General features: G+C 32.6%; 1 protein-coding gene across 1 annotated transcript in view; it reads right to left on the reverse strand.

Annotated features, from left to right (window-relative positions):
- LOC123706163 (nephrin) overlaps positions 1-20,829 on the reverse strand; it is a 373,060-nt gene that overhangs the window by 229,696 nt on the left and 122,535 nt on the right. The window contains exon 3 of the mRNA XM_045655331.1: positions 8,486-8,621. Within this exon, the coding sequence (XP_045511287.1) occupies positions 8,486-8,621 (136 nt within the window). The remainder of the gene's footprint in view (positions 1-8,485; positions 8,622-20,829) is intronic.

Here is a 20,829-nt window from a genome sequence, read left to right on the forward strand (position 1 = left end):
CGTTCAATATTAACAAGCATTTGTATATGCAATTGTTTGTTTAATGGGTCCTCTACACAATGGGCAGCGTTGGGCGAGTAAGGGCAATCACGATAGTGTAGCTTCTCCAACAATAATCTGAGAGGATGTGTAGCGAGGGGTGTATTTGTAAATAACCAATCTTATCACTTTATTAAGTTGGAAGTTTGAAGCGTTTAGCATTTGAAGCGATACTACCGCATCTTATTGGTGGAAAAGCATCCTAAATGTCTATGATCGTCCGTCATTGTAGCTGTTTCATAATCGCCGTAATGGCGGCAAACATCGACGATCATTTGTTGGGCCAACGCTGCCCGTTGTGTAGAAGACCCATAAGGATCCCGTAATAGGAAATGATTGCTGGGCTCCCAAATAATAGGTCAGTGATATTGTATTTTATATTTTTAGTGCTGCTGAATTGATAAACAATGTATATGTCAATAATGTTTGATGAGTTGAGTATTTCAATACAAAATGTTAGGTTATGAATGTTTTTATACCTACAAAAATCTAAATATTTGGTCTAATCTTCGAATGAGTATGTTGATTTCATAATGGAATCTTTTAGGATTCGTAAACATTTGGCTCGTGAAATACACTATGGTTTATATTATCAGGTAAACAATTTTTCTTTGATGTTTAATTTAAAAATATTGTAAATACATAAACAGATTGACTACCCACACATGACCAAGAAGGTAGTAAATTTATTAATTTTTTTACTGTTTTTCAATAACATTGAACATCATAATTTTGCTTTTATCACCTTAGTAACATAACCTAACAAATGACCATACAAGCAACAAAAATACCAGTATAAACCTTTACAATGAATCCCTTTACACCTTCCTAATTCTCCATACATTACAATACATTCCTTAAACATACAATCATACAATACCAACCAATTGACTTCAAACCCTCCACCAAGTATATAAAGTTTATTTTACAATGTACGCAGAACCCTATTACCAAACTAACAAACATAGGAAACATGTAACAATAACTGGTTTACCATTAAAGCTACCTGACTTCCGGTGCCGACCGCGCCGGAAGCGGCGCTTAGGCCTCCTTCCGCTGGATGAGCATTAGGAATGAATCGCTCAACATCATTCAAGTTTCGCAAATATATGAAGGTATATAGGAAAAATATTTTTAGTTGTAACTGAAAATAATATAGAGAAGTTATAAGTTTTCCCAATCACTACATAGTATAAAACAAAGTCGCTTTCTCTGTCCTTATGTCCCTTTGTATGCTTAAAACTTTAAAACTACGCAACGGATTTTGATGCGGTTTTTTTTAATAGATACAGTGATTCAAAAGGAAGGTTATAGGCTTAACCGCTGAGGCTATAAGGCTTTCACCGCTGTTTCTCATTCAAAATAAAACGCATCGCGATGGTCAGTGGTAAGTACCTACATCTTCAAATCAATAATCAGGAGTTCGGAAGCGTGCAGATAACAATAATTGATGTTTCTATTTATCTATAACATCGTGAGGAAAACCGACAGTTCAAAGAATAAGAGTACGACTATTTTAATCTATACACTATTTATGTTACCTACATGTCTATTTAGGCGAAACATTCGCTGCCACATTGTGTTCATTCACCAACAAATAAAGTCTATCAAAAAATAAAAATGAAGTGCTCCAGTGCACGCGCTCTATCGACTTGAAATCGTGAACATCCTGAATTATCACAAACTATCGACTACACTGTATGCCAGCTTTTAGCTTCTATGCTAAACGATTATCAACCCTATTCCAAAGAAACACAGCAGAACAACAGCGCAATTTTAAACTGGCCGCTCTCGCTAAATCAAATGACCCGAGCATCTGGCTATTGAAAAGTGGACTCTATTGTAAAGCAATAAGAGGTACACACGACGTATATGCTACATGGATATATCGAAATAATTTGTACAATTTATAGGAAATGTTTCGATAGCTATTTGAAAGTGGGTAACGATTCTGTCAAAGGGCTAATAGTCTCGATGTTACGAGCTCTTCCAGCTTTTTGCCAATTTTATGTATTTTACGATCAACGTCAGATGACTAGTCGTTTCAGTAAGAGGTTTTATGGCTTTTGCTAGCGTCGTAATGAGGTAGGTCAGTGCTTGTTAGGATGTGTTTATTGTACTTAGAAAAATTTATATGAGGTTATAAGAATGGGTAGGTAATAACTATTATTATGAATATTTTATTGCGTTATTATATTATACTAACTTAGTTTATGCCTAAATATTAGGAATAGGCCATAGCATTCTTGAAAAAATAATATTTACTTTCACCTGGATGTTGCTCATTTGGCACGCTACAACTATTCTTAAATAAACTTTTTTTTATATTATCTTTCTAGGATAAACCTAATTCTTCGTCATTTTATCATCTCATTATTTTGTGTCTCTCTATGTCCTTTCCGCGACGGTTTTTAGAAACCAGTAAACCTAATAAAATTTGTTCAATTTTCAATCCATAATATTTATTCAGTGTTTTAATTCCCTTATTTCAAATAATTCATATTTCAATCCTCGTGATCATTCTAGTTTGTAATAGAACTCTATGTATATTTAAATCAGTTTTGTCTTCTGTTTAATGATATTTTGTTTGGTTGTTTGTTTCTAATTTCTATACCTTACACAATTATTAGTTCAATTCACAATCCAGACTGTTTTAATCTCCCAACCAGTCATATCTTGATCCCTGTTCCCCGAGATATCGGGTAAGAACGGGAAAAACCCCAAAGCTTGGCGCAATTTGTCCGGAGTGGGTGAAAGAGTGAAATATTCGGAAACTTCCCGGGCATATTAAAGTTCGCTCCTTTTGTAAATGTCACGTTCGGGGCCGCTTTGAGGTACGGTCTTGCTTCTTTTAATTATCAATTTGACTTTCAAGGGTTTTCGAAAATATCCCTGCGTTACGCTGTTTTCAAATGGGTTTTTAATTTAGGTTGTACTGTGGGTGTGAAGTTGATTAAATTGACTGTTGAAAGGAATGAATGATTCTGTTACGAGAAATTTATTTTTGATTTTATTACAGGAAGAGTCGTCTCTTTTGATCTTGCTTTGTGTAAAAGAAAATAAGTGATGGTATAGGTATGTATTTATTTACTGTAATGGTTTGTTATTGGTATATTATTTGTTTTATGATTAGAGCTTATTTATAGAGTTGTTTTTACCATAATGAATAGTAATATTCTCACTAGAATTATAAATAGCATTTGTACAACAATATTATAATACAATATTTATGGAATTTCAATATTGTCTTCTCGAAATATTGTTTGTATTAGCTACAGAAATATGAATTGAATACTCTCTATTTCTACACGTCTAGAAAAGCTATAATAGTAAATCTGTTCTACAAGCACATAATTGTACTTTATAAGTTCTATAAATAAAATATATTATTTTTATACGCTCAAAGTTAAAGCGTCTCAAACACAAATCTAATTGAGCAAGTGTCAAAATTCACATAAATTCTAATATTTTCTATAAAGCCAAATCCCAGAACTTACGAATTAAAACACATACGTAACATATTTATTTAATTTATTTATTATAAAAATAACTCCATTGAATTCTATAGTTACATTAAGTGGATATTTTTGGATACGAATACTCTGCTATTTTTAACACTGAAAAGCAAACATTCAAAGGCATATACAAAAATTAAAACTTGACGTTCGACAATAATAAATTAAAAATACTTATTTAATCCTTGTTATTTTTAGAGAATGGTCACTATTGTATTTCTAGGAATTTAAAAACAAAACAGGCATATATTTTTTATGAAATAATTGAAGGATGAAACAACACACAATATTGAATCTATATTGAAAATCAAAGTAACTGATTATAACATGGTTTTAAAATAATTGCAGGTAAAACGAGATTTCAAGGCATTCTTCACCTATGCCGTTGCATTTCAGCTCTAGGATATTAGTTCTACTTGTAGGTCTAATAATAATTAGTGTGTTCTACTATTATATGAATAAAGTTGGTTTTATGCCGGCATAACTTATAAGATTGTAAATAGAGTTATTTTCCAATATTTATTTATTTATTTACGGCATACGTCAAACCATCCTACTAATATTATAAATGTGAAAGTTTGTGAGGATGTGTGTGTGTGTGTGTGTGTGTATGTGTGTATGTTACTCTTTCATGCAAATACTACTGAACGGATTACAATGAAATTTAGCACACATATAAAGGGTAACTTGGATTAACACATGGGATAGGTTTCATCCCGGAAATACCACGGGAACGGGAACTATGCGGGTTTTTCTTTCAAAACGCGGGCGAAGCCGCGGGTGGAAAGCTAGTACATATATAAAACTTAATTCTAAACATGTCATTCTCACTATGTCCTCAATTCTAGGTACCTCTTACATTCTTCACCTATCATTCCCATCCCTGACACAAACAAATCATATACTGGTGCAAAAATAATATTATGTTCCGTAAGCGACGAAATAAGTATCAAATTAATATTAGTCATACAGTGCAAAATCATATATCATAAGTGGAAAATCTAGGTTAATATTAGTCAAATATATCACAGATATGCGCTTCTGCTGTAAAGGTTTAAATCGGGGCTCTGAAATATAATTACCTCAAAATAGCGTTACAAAATTCATACAACAATAGCCTACAGTTTTGACCAATTGAGCTGAAACCTTGTACAAACAGCCCAGTTTTAGATCTAGGTCGAGTAAATAGGTTAAATCGGTTACGTTCTCAAAGAAAAAGTTCGCAAGTTTTTTCTTAGAGCAAGACAGAACTTTTAGAAAGCGCTATTTTTAAAGCTAAATTTAAAATTGTAAAATCTTGGAATTCTAACTTAATTAGCTATTGAAAGTATTTTTATATGCACGTAGCTGTGGCAACTCATATTATTATTAGTAGAAACGTCGAGCTTATAACTATCCCCGATTAGTTTATGATATGGATGCGTTGTTGCTATCTAAAGTATAAAAATATATTTTAATTAAGATTTTAATGCTCTGAAATGAAGAAATGATTCCGTATATAATTATTATTATCAAGTATGAAGTAAATACTTCCATCACAGTCTAATTGAACATATAGAATTTTGACCTCCGCTAGGGTGGGTACTCCCACTGAGTCCCAACAAAGTACGCTGCCGCGGCGGCTGGTCTTCCGCCTACAAAATTTATCCTTAATTATTTAAACTGGGATATAATTAACGGCCTGTGACACGCTGTTAACCTTTTATAAATAGGGAAATATGGAATCATAAAGTTGAACAATGAGCTCGTTACGACATAATGGACTTCTTGAATGAATTAAAAAAGGTACAATGTAAAAAATGTTTGGGATTACATAATGAAATACGGTGAGATGGTTTCATTATTTATCTGTATAGAAGTTAAATTCGAGCGTAATTTACTTTAAAAATGATGCCGTTGTTCTGCGTTTATTTAATCGGACGTACTTCATTAAGTGATTTTAAGGTACAGTGGCCTTACAAAGGGTGTTGAGATAACTAGAGCCGGTTTTTTTATACTAGTAAACAATGCCATTATAAGTTACTAGCTGTTTTACCTGCGTGGCTCAGCTCTTATTGGTCTTAGCGTGATGATAACGCCTATAACCTTCCTTGATAAAGGGGCTATCTAACACCGAAAAATTTTTTCAAATCAGACGAGAAGTTCCTGAGATAGCGCGTTCAAACAAACAAACAAACTCTTCAGCTTTATATAATTAGTATAGATAGGTTAAGATAACTACAAATACACGTAACTTAAATAGCACGTACCTATTAAGAAATTTTAACAGTTTAAAATCATAGATAACAATTAAAAAGTGCTCTATTATCTATGTTATAACATAAATATTTAGAAGAATATTATTGCGAAATATTTTTCATCCTGCTCCAATTTCCAATTGCAACTGTAATAAATAATCAAGGAAACTCCATAGTTTTTTGTCTTCAACATAAACTTTAATTTAAAACATTTAAATCCCGAGTTAATTGCCCCAGCACAAGAAAACTAAGGAGCATTAATTAATTCATACAGTTGCGTCTCGTGACTTGCCAAACTTGCAAATTAACTACAACACGTACTGTAAGGGTGTTTTTCCATCAATACTATACGAGGGAATTGTGTCGTGCGAGGATGTCTAGCAGCTGTGCTGTGATAATGTGCGAGGGATTCCACCTAAGTATGGTATGTGGAGTCCCATGTCCCCGTAATGGGGTAAGGGGCAGATGCATTATATGTTACACATACATACATCACTGATCGATTTTTCTTTAGGGACAAGTAGGTGATCAGCCTTCTGTGTCCTACCAGACCGAGACATTTTTTTTTCTTCGTCTCCACCGGGAATCGAACCCAAGACCCCTCGGTTCTACGCTCATGCGTCAACCACTGTACCAAGGAGGCGGTCAACCACCTAAGTAGTACGTAAAATTGTGCAGTACGAGAATGCGTTGAAAAGTCTTATATTACTCAAAATTATACAACTAATAAATATTTCTCGCACGCATTCCTCGCACACATCTCTCGCTTGTTTTGTATTCGCAAAAACCTAGCACCGCTGAGCCGTTTCCACCAGAGCTGTGCTGAGCGAGGTAAATGAAGCGATGTGTTTGGTTAGTTACAAACACATCCCTCTCTACGCATCCTCGCACATCTTTGGTGGAAAAGCACCCTAAAACCAGATAATGAGATCGGCTGAATTACAGTTAATTTTCAGTCTAGATATGCACGCTAGTAATATAGAAATACGGTGAAGCTAGTCATTTTATTTAGCGATATTTAATACTGCTGAAGTTGGAAACTAAAGCTAACGCTAACACAACTTTTAATTTTTATTCCCTGGCGAAGAGAATCATAAGCTTTTTATCTATGTGTGTGTAAAGTGCAAATATGAATGAATGAATGAATAATATACGATGATTCTATGTTTCTGTGCTATGTTTTTGAACAAATACAGTTTTGTCAGTACTTACTTTAATCATAGAATATGTACCTACTCTAACGCGTCCTTTGATTTGATGTATATAGAAGCAACGGTTGATAGCATTTATTAATCAGTATTTCAAACGTAAGTGAAGTCCCATGTCCTCTAGTGGGGTAAGGGGCAGATGCATTATACGTCTGTTTCACTGATCGGTTTTTTTTAGGAACAAGTAGGTGATCAGCCTTCTGTGTCCTACCAGATCGAGACATTTTTTTTCTTCATCTCCACCGGGAATCGAACCCAGGACCTCTCGGTGCTACGTTCACGCGTCAACCAATATACCAAGGAGGCGGTCATTTTCAAACGTAGTACTACACAAAATGAAGGCGGCAAATGTATAATTTAATAATGAATAAGGCTGTGACATTTAATTTCATACTTTCCCATACGGCCATACCTACCACAAAATTATACAACACGATACACTATTACGATACACACTACGATATAATATTATTTATTATCAACACGTTTAATTATAGTAGCAAGGCTATTAAAAATCAAAGGTGTATAAAATTTTAGTTTACATTATAAGTATAGAAAAAGGTCATATTTTTGTATCTTACTTTGCTACCAGTCAATAAAACGACTTCTAATAATTAACATAATATAAGTAGCTATCTATTTTACTAACATATTGTATAGCGTGTTATATCTTCGCTATCTCAATAAAAATATCATAATAACCATACAAATCCATATTAATTTTAATAAAAATAAAAACATTATTACCTTTCTGCATAACAAATATGAGTACGATCATTAGCTAGTTTACTAAGAAGATAATGCGGTTTTGCAATATGAAAGCTTTGTGTCGTTTCCTTTGATAAATTGTGTTCTGTTGCATTATATTTTTCTTGATTTGTAAAATGAAGTTAATATGTGCATTATTTAATAGTGTAAGTTGAAGTCGAGTTATAGTAATATTTTAAAATACACATATACAATTTAACAGTAAACATACCATTACATAGAAATAATCGCAGGACCCCTTTCCATCTCTCTTTTAGGAAATTTTTAAGTATAGAAAATGTATTTTTTATGGAATAGGAGGCAACGGAGCGGACGTGTTATTTATGATAAGTGACCAGCGTGAAATGTTTTATTTTTTATTAATATAATGATATTAAATCAATTTCAAAATAATATTATGATGTTGCAATGTGGTTATGGTTAGTATGGTTGTGGTTATGGTTTGTTATGGTTAGTATGGTTATGTTGTCCTTACGAAGTTTTAACAGCGCTTACAGCCGCGTAGACACACAATGCACAATTTTCTGTCATTCGCAGGGTAGATAAAAGATGTGCCGACACAGACTAATTATTTATCTAGTCATCACCTACAAATATAGAGTAGTATTAAAATTGAGTATTCATTTTATTAGACATGCTGTTTAAAGCTATTTATTTATAATGTTTTAATGATTTCTTTATACCAGGTTATTCACGAGTAGCCTTTGAGATATCTTACCTGTACAATGGTATCCCAGCATCATCCCTGAACCAGAAGACCATGTAGACCTTGTCGTTGGCCGCGGTGCCGAGGTCGCAAGGGAACTGAGCGACCATGCCCTCCACCGCCTGGACATCTACGGTCCGAACGCCAGCTGTTAAAAAATAATAATTGTATTATTTTCGGGTCTAACGGTAGTATGTATATCACAGTCATTTAGTTGAATCTGCTAGGTTGAATTTGATTAAATGACTTGCGCTTTCTTGAATTACCACATTTATTTATTGCATGACTAAAGGACAACTCGTCAAGTTTTTTTATGTCACGTTCAACGTCTTGACTGAACATTTAGCATTGTCTTTGATGATTAATGGGTGGGTTAAGTTAAGGTTTATTGTATAATTTTTACTACACAGGGTCTCCTTCAGCTCGCAACTATCTTTCTTGGACGATTCCAAAATGTAAATTCTAAACGTATTAAAGAGCGTTATATTTGCTCTGTTACAATCCGCCAACTAATTGACAGATGTAAATTAGAAAGAAAATTGTGAAAATAAAAAAGTTTTCAATAAACTTTAATTCATTGTTACGACAACAAATAATGAACATTTATTCATTCCATACCTACGCATCCCCAAATTAGTCAACGATTACGACATACTAACTATAACAGAAATCACATAGTCAATAGTTTCCAATGTACGTTATTCCATACACACATCCCGTGAGATATGATTGTTAACGAGTGTATGAAGCCCCATTATGCTTTGTCACAAGTGAGGTTCGTTTACATGCATTTGTCTTTGAACCTTCTTTGTTACTCGCCAATTAGTTGTGAATACGTAATAGTCGATTGAGTAAACGTTAGATAGATGTCTAGGTTGATATACAATTTTTCGACTACTATTATTTTCTGGAATAGAGAACTATTATTTATGTTATAGTGTTATATTGTAGTAGTTTTCCACGCGCAATCAATATATGGTATTTATCTCTTCCTCAAGAACTACTATATCTATAAAAAAACGGTATCAAAATCCGTACATATTTTTAAGATTAAAACATACATAGAGACGGAAAAACATCGAAGGTGACTTTGTTAGGTGTAAGTAATTATTGTGAAATAGATAAATGGGGTATAAATAAGTAGAGTTTTTCATTAAGCTCTATTATAAACGTGAATATTATATTTTTTTTAATAATCTAACTCTAAGTTAGTATTAAACCATTAGCATTACTAATCAAACATCAAAACCATTTCAAATATGCAAATCTGGCGAACTTCCTCAACTAATTGAATCTATCTATCTTTATTATTACAGTAACTTTCAATACCAACTATCGAGATAATTAATTTCAAGATCACAATGTGGGGATTACCAAGAACCGGATGGCTATGATTAATTATAGATTATGCATAAATTATGAATATTGAACCGTTTGTCTTGAGGACTTAGGTCTAGATTAGAATGGCTTATCTTGCATGTGATTTGTGAAATACAATGGACGCTTTATAGCGTGCGATTATTGAAAGAAAGATAGTGGAGTCATTTGAAAGTATTAGTGGTCTATCTATTGCGAGGTCATTGATCCCAATAAACTGTTCTATGATTTCATAGATATCATTTTACTAATACTAGAGACATTAGGTCAATGTTGTTATTTTCTTGGCAATGCTTAAAACGTAGAGACATAAGGTGCATCTAAATTAAAAGGGCCGACGTTCAATTAACGCTTAATATAACTTGGTTTTAAATTTTTACGATGTCAAACAAAATGAGCAACAAAATTGCGCTTCAATTCGATTATTTACTGACACGAATTAGCTGAGTTTACAAAAATTACGCACCTCAACGTTTTAATTACGCCCATAAAATCGTAAATGTTTATATGTCCGAATTTTCCCGTTTTCGTGTTAACGCAGAGTTTGGTTTTGACGTTAATATTGCGGGCAGTACCGCACGCGGCCTGTAATCAAATTTCTGTTATAGGTGTAATGTTGTGAATTATTATATCGATTTCGCGATTCCTGAGGTAATTTCGTTTAAAATTATAGTATTACACCGCGTCGGGAGTTTATACTCCATTACCGAATCGTCGGTTACATTGACCGAAAACCACAGCGTGTTTTAAATTTACAGCCGAAATTTTGTGCGAGTATTTTTAAACGTGGTGTATGATTTTTAATGTATCATATGAAAAATGTTTAAGCTTCATTTATTATTTAAAATCTGGAGCATATTTTCATCAAAATCACGTAAAAAGATCCAAATATCGTATCGGATGGGACATGTTATTATTATGACCACAATCGATTACTGTTATCTAGCTTGATTCTTTAATTAGAAGGTTCAGTAGCGATACTTAAAAAAAATCATTCAGATTCATCTATACTAATATTATAAAGATGAAGAGTTTGTTTCTTTGAACGCGCTTATCTCGGGAACTACTGGTCCGATTTTTAAAATTCTTTCGGTGTTAGATAGCCCATGTATCGAGGAAGGCTATAGGCTATCTAGCTAAGACCAACAGGAGCGGAGCACTGCGGGTAAAACCTGGGAGCACAGCCAGTCTAAAATATGGAACTTATAAAAATAATGGAAATTGATAGCTTTACAAAATTTTAAAATTCAACCTTATATATACAATTTTATATCTTCAAACTAAAATATGACAACAACAACGCGTTTAACTGCAGCATAATTTTATAATACCCAAAACACCCTTCTGTTAAATTTAACACTATTACGACGTTATTTACCCAAATTAGCTACGATAAAAACGCTGCACACGCATTACCGTTCATTAATAACACATGTATGAATTGTAACAATATTTACGAACCAAAACACTCGTCTAACTCGTAACACCGTGTCAACGAGCCTCATAATTCACGAGTGGTGTCGACAAATATGTAAATGTGACAGTTTTGAATTCTAATAAGTGGTAATAGGATTCAAAACTATGTAATGCGTATTGTTGTACTTTCTGTGTAAACTGTGCCAATTATGTTGGTCTTTTATTTGAATTTCCGTCTTGAAAAGTATTTGAATAGGTTATTGAAGTGAAACTTCTTTATCGGGGTTGGAAAAAAATTTAGTGTAACAGTTTTCGTTACGCGTGACATTTTTCCGTTACGCGCCACCTTTTTTATTCTACGTATTTCTGTAAAGTTGAATACAGTAAATTATTTATTGAAAAATAAGGTCATTAAGAAGTTTCACTTCTTTCGTGTGTACACTAGTACACGCACACATTATTTTTAGTTTACATTGCTCTTGAAATTAAATTTGATATCGACGGCTACAACATCTTTATAATCTCCTTCTCTTGACTCAGCAGTTCAATAATCGATGGATTTTGCATTGGATATGAAACAAATTCTGTCATATTTTAAAGGAATTTGTGTTTTCAATATTAAGCGTAAGCCTGTACCTGATTTAAAATACCAATGTGTTAATATTCACTTAATACTTCTATTTTCCAAATTTAATTCACATCGAATTACCTCGCGTAAACAATACAAGAACTGAATCAAATCCATCAATGTTTATACACGAGCCTACAACATGACATGTCCCATTAATCTTGCAAAATTAAATCCCCTATTAGCAAACAGTCTAATAAAAATCAACAAATCCATACTCGCTTCCATCAAACCAACACACCCTCATCCCTGTCCGGCTTTGACTATTCCAATTAACAAATGGAGTGACACCACACGACCGAGTGTTCATGCCACTTTTAATTACCATAGTGACGACCCACATGTCAACTCATACTGCCCGTACGTACATTGCTCACTTGCAACCACTGTCGTTAAGGAAATGTCAAATTGGAGCGGTAATGTAACTCGTAACTGGAAGTTTGTCAATCGGAATCGTTCATTGGTACAGGTCGATAGATGAAAAGCGATTCGACGCCGGCTATCGTTTTATTTGCAAGCAGACTTATTGAATTTATTGGCTGTATGGTCCTTGACTGAATTAAATATAGTTGTGTTAGGATTTAAGGTTGATTTTCACAATTTGTTTGCGCTGTTGTGACTGATTTAAAAGGAGAGCGATATTACAATTTGTTTGCATGTAATCACAATATTGTAGATTTTATTTTTCATTTGTATGGCGAGGGAATAATTATAAAGGTAGGGAACAAATTTATTTTAGACTTTATCAGAATTTACCTTAGGCTATGAATATTAATTACAGACTAATTATTGATTGATCGATTTCATGCTCTACTAAGTATAGAGCAAAGCGTTAAAAAATACAAATATTACGCATAGGAAGTTAATTTCACTTAAAATATTGTAATCTTTTCATTACAACGTGTGTTATAAATATCATTTTTTTAAACTAACAACAGTATTACTTGCTCATTCCTACAAAATCACTTCCTTGCTATCTAAAAGTGACAAATTTGCTTGTAACAATTAACATGAAAAATAAGGGCTGGTTTTCCGGGAATTTGTCGCAGCGCAATTAATTAAACAGTTATCCCGCAACCGATCAATCAACCGATTTAGCTAATTGTTTAGCCTTGTCCTAATTTGTAAAATTTCGCACTAACAAAACCGTTACATTTTTATATGTTTTGATATTGAAAAGAGATAAATAATTCTGCATAAAAGATACAATATATCAACCAGTTTTTATTTGTACGATTGAATAAACAAGCAATTTTATTACAAGTTTTAAACGTTGTTAGAAATAATATCTTTATAAAATTGTTGTAATAAACTTGTTTGCTACGAAATTTAAAAAGAAACTCTATTTCTGCAGAAAGCATTTATGTTATTTATGTAACACATTTACGTGAAGTTTATATTTTACAAGACAATACGTACGTATAAAACATCACGTCGAGAACGTAATTCAGAACAAATTTATAATTAAATCGTTCAGGAGACACGCACATATAAAGTACCTATTTCGTATATAGAACGTATGCATAAATAAACGAATGTAGAGTAATTTCTTCAGTTTCTGTTCGCTTCGTTGAATTTGCATACGTCACGAGTACCGCTTTATACGCACGAGTGTTTGCTAATTAGGATCGAGTTTACCGCTGAAAACGGGACTTAAGATATCTGCGCACTTCATCTTATCTCATGATTATCCACCATCAATCTTCATTAGCATGATTCCTTTGCATCTTTGGATATCTGTGGAGGTATTCTGAATAATATAGCAATTTGAGATAAACTAGATACGTTTGAAAGCCATTTATAGTGTCTTTACGGTGCAAAAGCACCTTAATATACATTTGATGAAGCTTTGCGTACGCCTCATTTGACGTTGACAATTTTGACAGGCCCCTTTTTACACTTCGTGTATCTTTCACCTTTGATGATGATAATGCTTGTTTTTTTCTCTTTTTATACATTGTATGCTAACGTTGAGGTGTCAATTTTAATGTAAAATGTATTGCAAAATGCAAGATATATTGTAACAAAGTTGTAATATACTTTTCAAAATTAATAAGATGTATAATAATAAAACAGCTAAAATAAAAATCTCTAGCTTATCAGTGTTGTAACAAGCACATTATTTATATTTATTTTATCTCATTTATTACCCAAAAATTGATTTAATATCCACATTTCATAAAATCGCTTAACACACATCTAAAAAGATTATTTACACACGCTCAGTGAACACGAACAATTTAAAAAATATCACGCAAAATCCGCACATTAACAACTTTTTTGCTTTATTTACTGTAAAACATTAACGGCTTTAAAATTACCTTAAAAGGCTGAAAACTCAGAACCTGTCAACTTATTTCCAATTACACAAATAGTAATTTCAACACTGCATAAAATGAAATCGGTAAATAAGCTCAATAATTAAGCCTCAATTTGCTCTTTGAACGAAACTTTGGTATAAAATTGTTGAATGAATTTCCAGTAACATTGTTTATTAGGTTTGAAAAAATGCATTTTGATTACCTCTGTGCGCCGTGTTTGAATAATTACTTGTGTGGTGTGGTAAATGGGAATACGAATTGTTTCAATTCTATAAGTACAGTTTGAATGGATGTTGTATATCATGATAAGTATAGGTACCATTATATAATATGTTACATAAAGCTGAGGGAGTTGGTTTGTTTGTTTGAACGCGCTAATCTCAGGAACTACTTGTCCGTTTTGAAAAATTATTTAGGTCTTAGATAGCCCATTTATTGAGGAAGGCTATCATCATCGACAGCTAGTCATGGATAAATTCTATAATCTATTTAACATTGTTGAAAGAGCCTGATGATAAATTAGCAATAGAATAGGAATGGTAACGACATACAAATTTACTAATGTTCAACAAACTCAACTCCAAAACTACGCTTGTACATTTATTTCAAAATATAAAACAGTATTAAATGAAATAGACACATTTTTGAAACGAAACAGTTCACAGGCACAAGGTGCGCATTTAATCATTTCATGAGCAGAGCATCTGGCAAAGACATAATTCCCGAAATATTTAGACAATTCCAGCTTTTGTTTCCATCGAGTAATTAATATTCATTCATAATAATCCGGTTAAAGAATCGCTGCTTTATGATACAGCAATTCCCGAGTTATTAATGGCGATATCGTTTGAGGCACACCTTTTGTATTCAAGGCTTCACTTGATTGTCTGCTGATTTAATGGTGTGATTGTCTAAATCGGAATAGGAGAAGCGCACGATTTAAAGATATAATTAAGGTAATAAGGTATATTTTTATAGATATAGGTATATTTAAGAGAAGCAAGACGTTTTTAGCTCACCTTTAATTACTGTAGGTCGAACGAAGCAAGGCGTGTTAATTCCATCAATAGAATAATTTTTATGGCTAATCTGATTTTATCGTGAAAATATCTTCTTAATATACAGGGTTACTTGTAAAACACCAGCAACCTCGCAGGACTAGATAGCTAACATCATATGTAACAACATTTGTTCTACGACTTTTGGCATAACACAATAAATTATTTTTAAATAATTTTTTAAACTTTTATTGTACTCTCTTAACAGTTGTAAGTCTATGTTCTATTCATTATTGGATGGACGACGCGACACCCCCTTCCCCCTCTCGTTCGCTTCTTGTTTACGTATTTTTTGTGAGGCGTAGAGTTTATAATATTCAAACGGAAAATTAAATAATAAATAAAAAATAAAAAATGAATGAATATTTATTTTTGTATGAAAATAAAATCTAACAAATTATCAAAAGTCGTAGAACAAATGTTGTTGCTTATGATGTTAGCTATCTTGTCCTGCGAGGTTGCCGGTGTTTTACAAGTAACCCTGTATATTAATCTCGTGTCACAATGTTTGTCCTCAATGGACTCCTAAACCACTTAACAGTTTATAATAAAATTCGCACACCATGTGCAGTTTGATCCAACTTAGAGATAGGATAGTTTAAATCTCAAATCGTTTTAGAGAAAGTGGGCGAAGCCGCGGGCGGTAATATAGTAGTATCAATGTAAAATTATAATATCTACTTCGTCGTTTATCGTACTTATTTACTTCAAGGAATATTATAAAAAAAAAGAATTAACGAAATCGGTTCAGCCGTTCTCAAGTTATGCGCTACACATTATTTTGGCGATTCATTTTTTTATAACAATACTTCATGTCAGAAAAGTATAATTTAGTATAATTTTCATATCTTCTCTGATTGAAAAGCAACCTAATTTTGTGGAGAAATTTGACGTAATAATAATAATATGTAAATGTTAAAGGCAAGAGCATAGTATAAAGAGAACGAGTTGACCCGGCGTTTAGGAGCGCACCGCACCGTAAACTCGCGAGGCGCAGGGTCACTTGTCACGTTGATACCTATTTGAAATAATTGTTTGTACAAACACCGATCGCTCACAGCAATTGCTCGATCTTCACGACAATGGTCCATGAGATAGAACCGAGTGACGTTGTGTACGTGCGTCGAGCTTGCGTACGTACAGGAACGGGGGTACCTTTGTTCGAATATAACTTACTTGTTCTCTTTATACTATGGCAAGAGGGAGTGAAATAAGTGGGTGTGTGGGTGGACGCGTGTAACCTAAGATACCTTTATTTGCTGAGAATTTGTTTTAGATTCAATGTATCTAGACACGCGGCAGCGTGTCAAGCCGAGTTCAAGCGAAGAGAACTGGCGAGCAGCAGCCGTGTGTATATTTACACGAACCATTTCGAGCCACTTTTCACCCCCTTATAACTCGAAAACTATTTAAGTTAAATAAACCAAATTTGGTACATATCAAGAGGACCTCAAGATAAACAGGAACCTTAAATTTCATAAATACAGATTAAACAGTTGCGTAGATATTAATATCCAAAAATCGCAATTTTTAAGACTGACTGACTTATAGACATATACAAAACCTAACCCACTTCCAGATGACCTAGAAAGTTCAAATTTTGTAATCAACTAGGTAATAGTGAGTGTACAAAGGAAAAAATCAGAAAATACTGAATTTATTTGTATTTATTTTTTATTCAATGACATTAATTTTGTTTGTATGGAAAAATGGAAAAGTTTAAAAAAATCGAAAATAGTATATTCACCTTACTAGTCTTAAAAAATAGATCAAAACTAATCAGTGGCCGAAAAAAATTTTGAAATCCATCAATAAATGACTGAGATATAGATTATTGAAGTTTACATATTTTTAGGACGAAACATCTGTAGATTCGAAGCGCCTCCGACATCACACTCACTCGCGCTAGTATCGCTAGGGCGGATTACTTCGATTGCATGATTTCTTTATTCAAGACTGTTATTAAACGTAAAATAAAAGAAAATTGTAATAAAAATATTGCTCATACAGTTAAAAATAATATATAATTTTACATATTCACATTTATTTATTCTTTATATATGAGTGTTTAGTTTAGTTTTAATTTCAGTGTAAATAAATAAATAAAATCTTTATTTTGCTTTAAACATGGTATTCAATGGTGATACAATTATATTAATAAAGCGCAAACATGTTCAGCCAATACAAGCATGCAAAAATAATTACCATAAATGGTGTAATGGAAGAAGGCTTCGTCGAAGGTCGAAATGATTTAATTTGCGTAATATTAATATAAGTGAAACATCTTTAGGCGCGTTTAGAGTAAAATTTCAAGATCGCGTCATGGCAATACCGTAACGTCATGGAGTAAGGCGACGATTCTTCTACAACGATCTTTGCATCTTGGTGTGTCTTTGCATCTTGTCTAGTGTGTGTACAAATTCACGCTGGATGTTTAGAAAATCATGTAATCTTTTAAACAGAAAACGAGTTTAAAAAATTGCAGATAATGACGGGGCAATGTGCGCTGACATTCATAACATATAAGAAAATATAGAAAATAATACTAAACAAACCATACAGAGAAACCGCAAGAAAAAATAAAAAAAATCCTATATAAAAAGTATTATACTTATTCATAAAGTAAATCAAATATGCAGAGTAATTTTCTGTACAAAAAGTAATGATATCCCACCAAAAACATAAATGTAAAATTTGGAGCCGAGTTCAATCGTTGACTTAATTTGCCAAAAAAAGAAATGAGATCTAAATGTGTGCCAAGTTCTGCAGACAGTCCAGAAATTTATTTACAAAGATGTATTAAGTTCTTAGGTTGACTGAAAACTCAATTGTTTTATTTTCCCTTAGTGAACAATGTTTATTCCAAAATATAACTTTTTTAATTTGAACAATATAATTATTTTCACAAAGCAAACAACTAATGACCTTTTGAACCCCATAATTTGATGAGGCTAGTTTTTAGAACCTCACAAATTTTAAACAGTATGTAAAACTAGCCTCATCAAATTATGGGGTTCAAAAGGTCATTAGTTGTTTGCTTTGTGAGAATAATTATATTGTTCAAATTAAAAAAGTTATATTTTGGAATAAACATTGTTCTTTAAGGGAAAATAAAACAATTGAGTTTTCAGTCAACCTAAGAACTAAATACATCTTTGTAAATAAATTTCTGGACTGTCTGCAGAACTTGGCACACATTTAGATCTCATTTCTTTTTTTGGCAAATTAAGTCAACGATTGAACTCGGCTCCAAATTTTACATTTATGTTTTTGGTGGGATAAATTATTGAGGCCATTTTATTTGTTTGTGTACAATTTTTCTACGTGTGAAATAATATTATCTGTGCCTGTCTTTATTATTTTCAATATTAAGCTTAACTAATTTTACAGTTTTTGTTTCTTAGTTGTAGTTGTAGTGTGTAAAAATTATTATAAAATAGCTAAATTATTTTTAATAATATAACATATTTCGGTCATGATACAATATTCTTGCATCCTTCCTGAATACCTAGTACTATTTTCTAGGGGCATCATTTGCATGTGCTACATAATACCGTAGCCTCGTAGCACTCGTAGCTTGTTGCCTAAGCTCGTAGCTTTGCTGTGCTACGGTATTAAACAAGATGTAATAAGTTTTTGGTAATTGTGAACTAACTGTAATATATGAAGTAACTATGGAAGCTTATTGGATAATTAACAAGTTTATGTGCTATTATTAGAATAATTTATAACGTTTACGCTCGTTGTGGTGAATACTGCAACGTATTTACTCTATCCTATCCTACTAATATTATAAATCTGATTTGTGAGGATGAATGTATATTGTTTATGTGTATGGATGTTTGTTACTCTTTCACGCAAATACTACTGAACCGATTACAATGAAATTTAGCACACATACAGAAGATAACTTGCATTAACGCATAGGATAGCTATTATCTCGAAAATCTTACGGGAACGTGAAATATTATGCGGGTTTTTCTTTGAAAACGCGGGCGAAGCCGTGGTTGTGAAGCTAGTACGATGTATACAAAGTTGTTAAATTTATAACGCTGATCAAATATAGCTAGAATAATTTATATGGATATAAAATGTTATACCGAATAATGTTAGTCATCATCGACTTCCTGTGCATGACGGTACATTTTCTTTTGTAAGAGTTGAAATGAGGTCGGCTAATATTAACAGCTGTGTCAATAAACGCGTTAGGAATATTATGTGAATTCAGAATGAAATGATTACATTAAATATCAGTTTAGAATACCATTTATCATTGTACAGTTAAATTCACTTTACAGTCAAAATCAAGTGGGCCATAATCAATTAATGTGTCAGAACGATACTAAAAATATAATAGCTCTACTGTACTTTTTTATATAAAATAGCCAGACATTTGACTGCATCAGTTCAGTTGAGACACTATGAGTACTATATTGGAAATAGTATAATCAGTATTAATATATTATGTTGGCTGATACATCCCTACATAATAATGCATATACCTACAGAAGTTTGAATCAGACGTCACCAAGATCTTTAGGGCTGGTTTCACCAATTGCTGAAAACGTCTTTAGTAAGCTATTTGCAATTTTTTAAGTATATTTTCATATATTGCTTTTCATTATCTATAAGATACGCGATAAATCAAAAATATGTGAAGAGTTATAAATCAAATTCAAATTATATTTATTTGCAAGAATTTACTTAAAATCCACAAAACTTGTACAATCAAGAATTTTCCACTAACGTGAAAATTTTTGATTGTTGAAGAATGTGCTATAAATAAAAATAAAAATCGTCTGACATTTAAAGTATTTTGAATGGAAATTCTTAGTAAATCTCCTCGATTTCGTGCCCATTGTCAACATGTGGACCTATAAAAAAGTTAAAAATAAATAGAGAGAAGAATATGTGGGAGAATTTGTTTTCAATACAACGCGACATATTTGTATACTATCAAGTGAATGGAAATATATTATATTATTAGATATATCATAGTACTACATATTGTATGGATTTAAACGCCAACTAAACAAACATAGATTTATTTACTAGGGAATTTTCCAAAACTAAAATAATTATTTTGTGTCTATGTAGTGAAAACATCGCATCACTACAAAGTGTAAAACAAAATCGCTTTCCGCCGTCCGTACGCTTAGATTTTAAAAACGGAATCTGATTTTTTTTTATACCTAGATAGCGTCCTTGAATAATTTTTAGTATATACTTTGCCAAAAAGTGGGCGAAGCCGCGCGCGGAAAACTAGTATAATATGTAACCATACGATGTGTTCACTATACAGAACGAGACAAAAATACCATTCATCCAATCTAAACCCTCTATACTCTCAAGGAAAATAAAAGTTTACTATACACTGCAGTAAACTTGTGCATAATGGTTATTTACACGAAAGTACACTCGCAGTAAATAATGATGTAAGTTTGTATCAAAATACGTCGGTAAAAGCGCCTAACGACGTCCAACCGCGGGATTAGTTTTGATATTATTTAGGATTTACCAACTTTCAGCCGACTTAAGGTTTTAGCAACGTCCTTT

Source organism: Colias croceus, chromosome 3 (assembly GCF_905220415.1).
Source record: "Colias croceus chromosome 3, ilColCroc2.1".
NCBI lineage: Eukaryota > Metazoa > Arthropoda > Insecta > Lepidoptera > Pieridae > Colias > Colias croceus.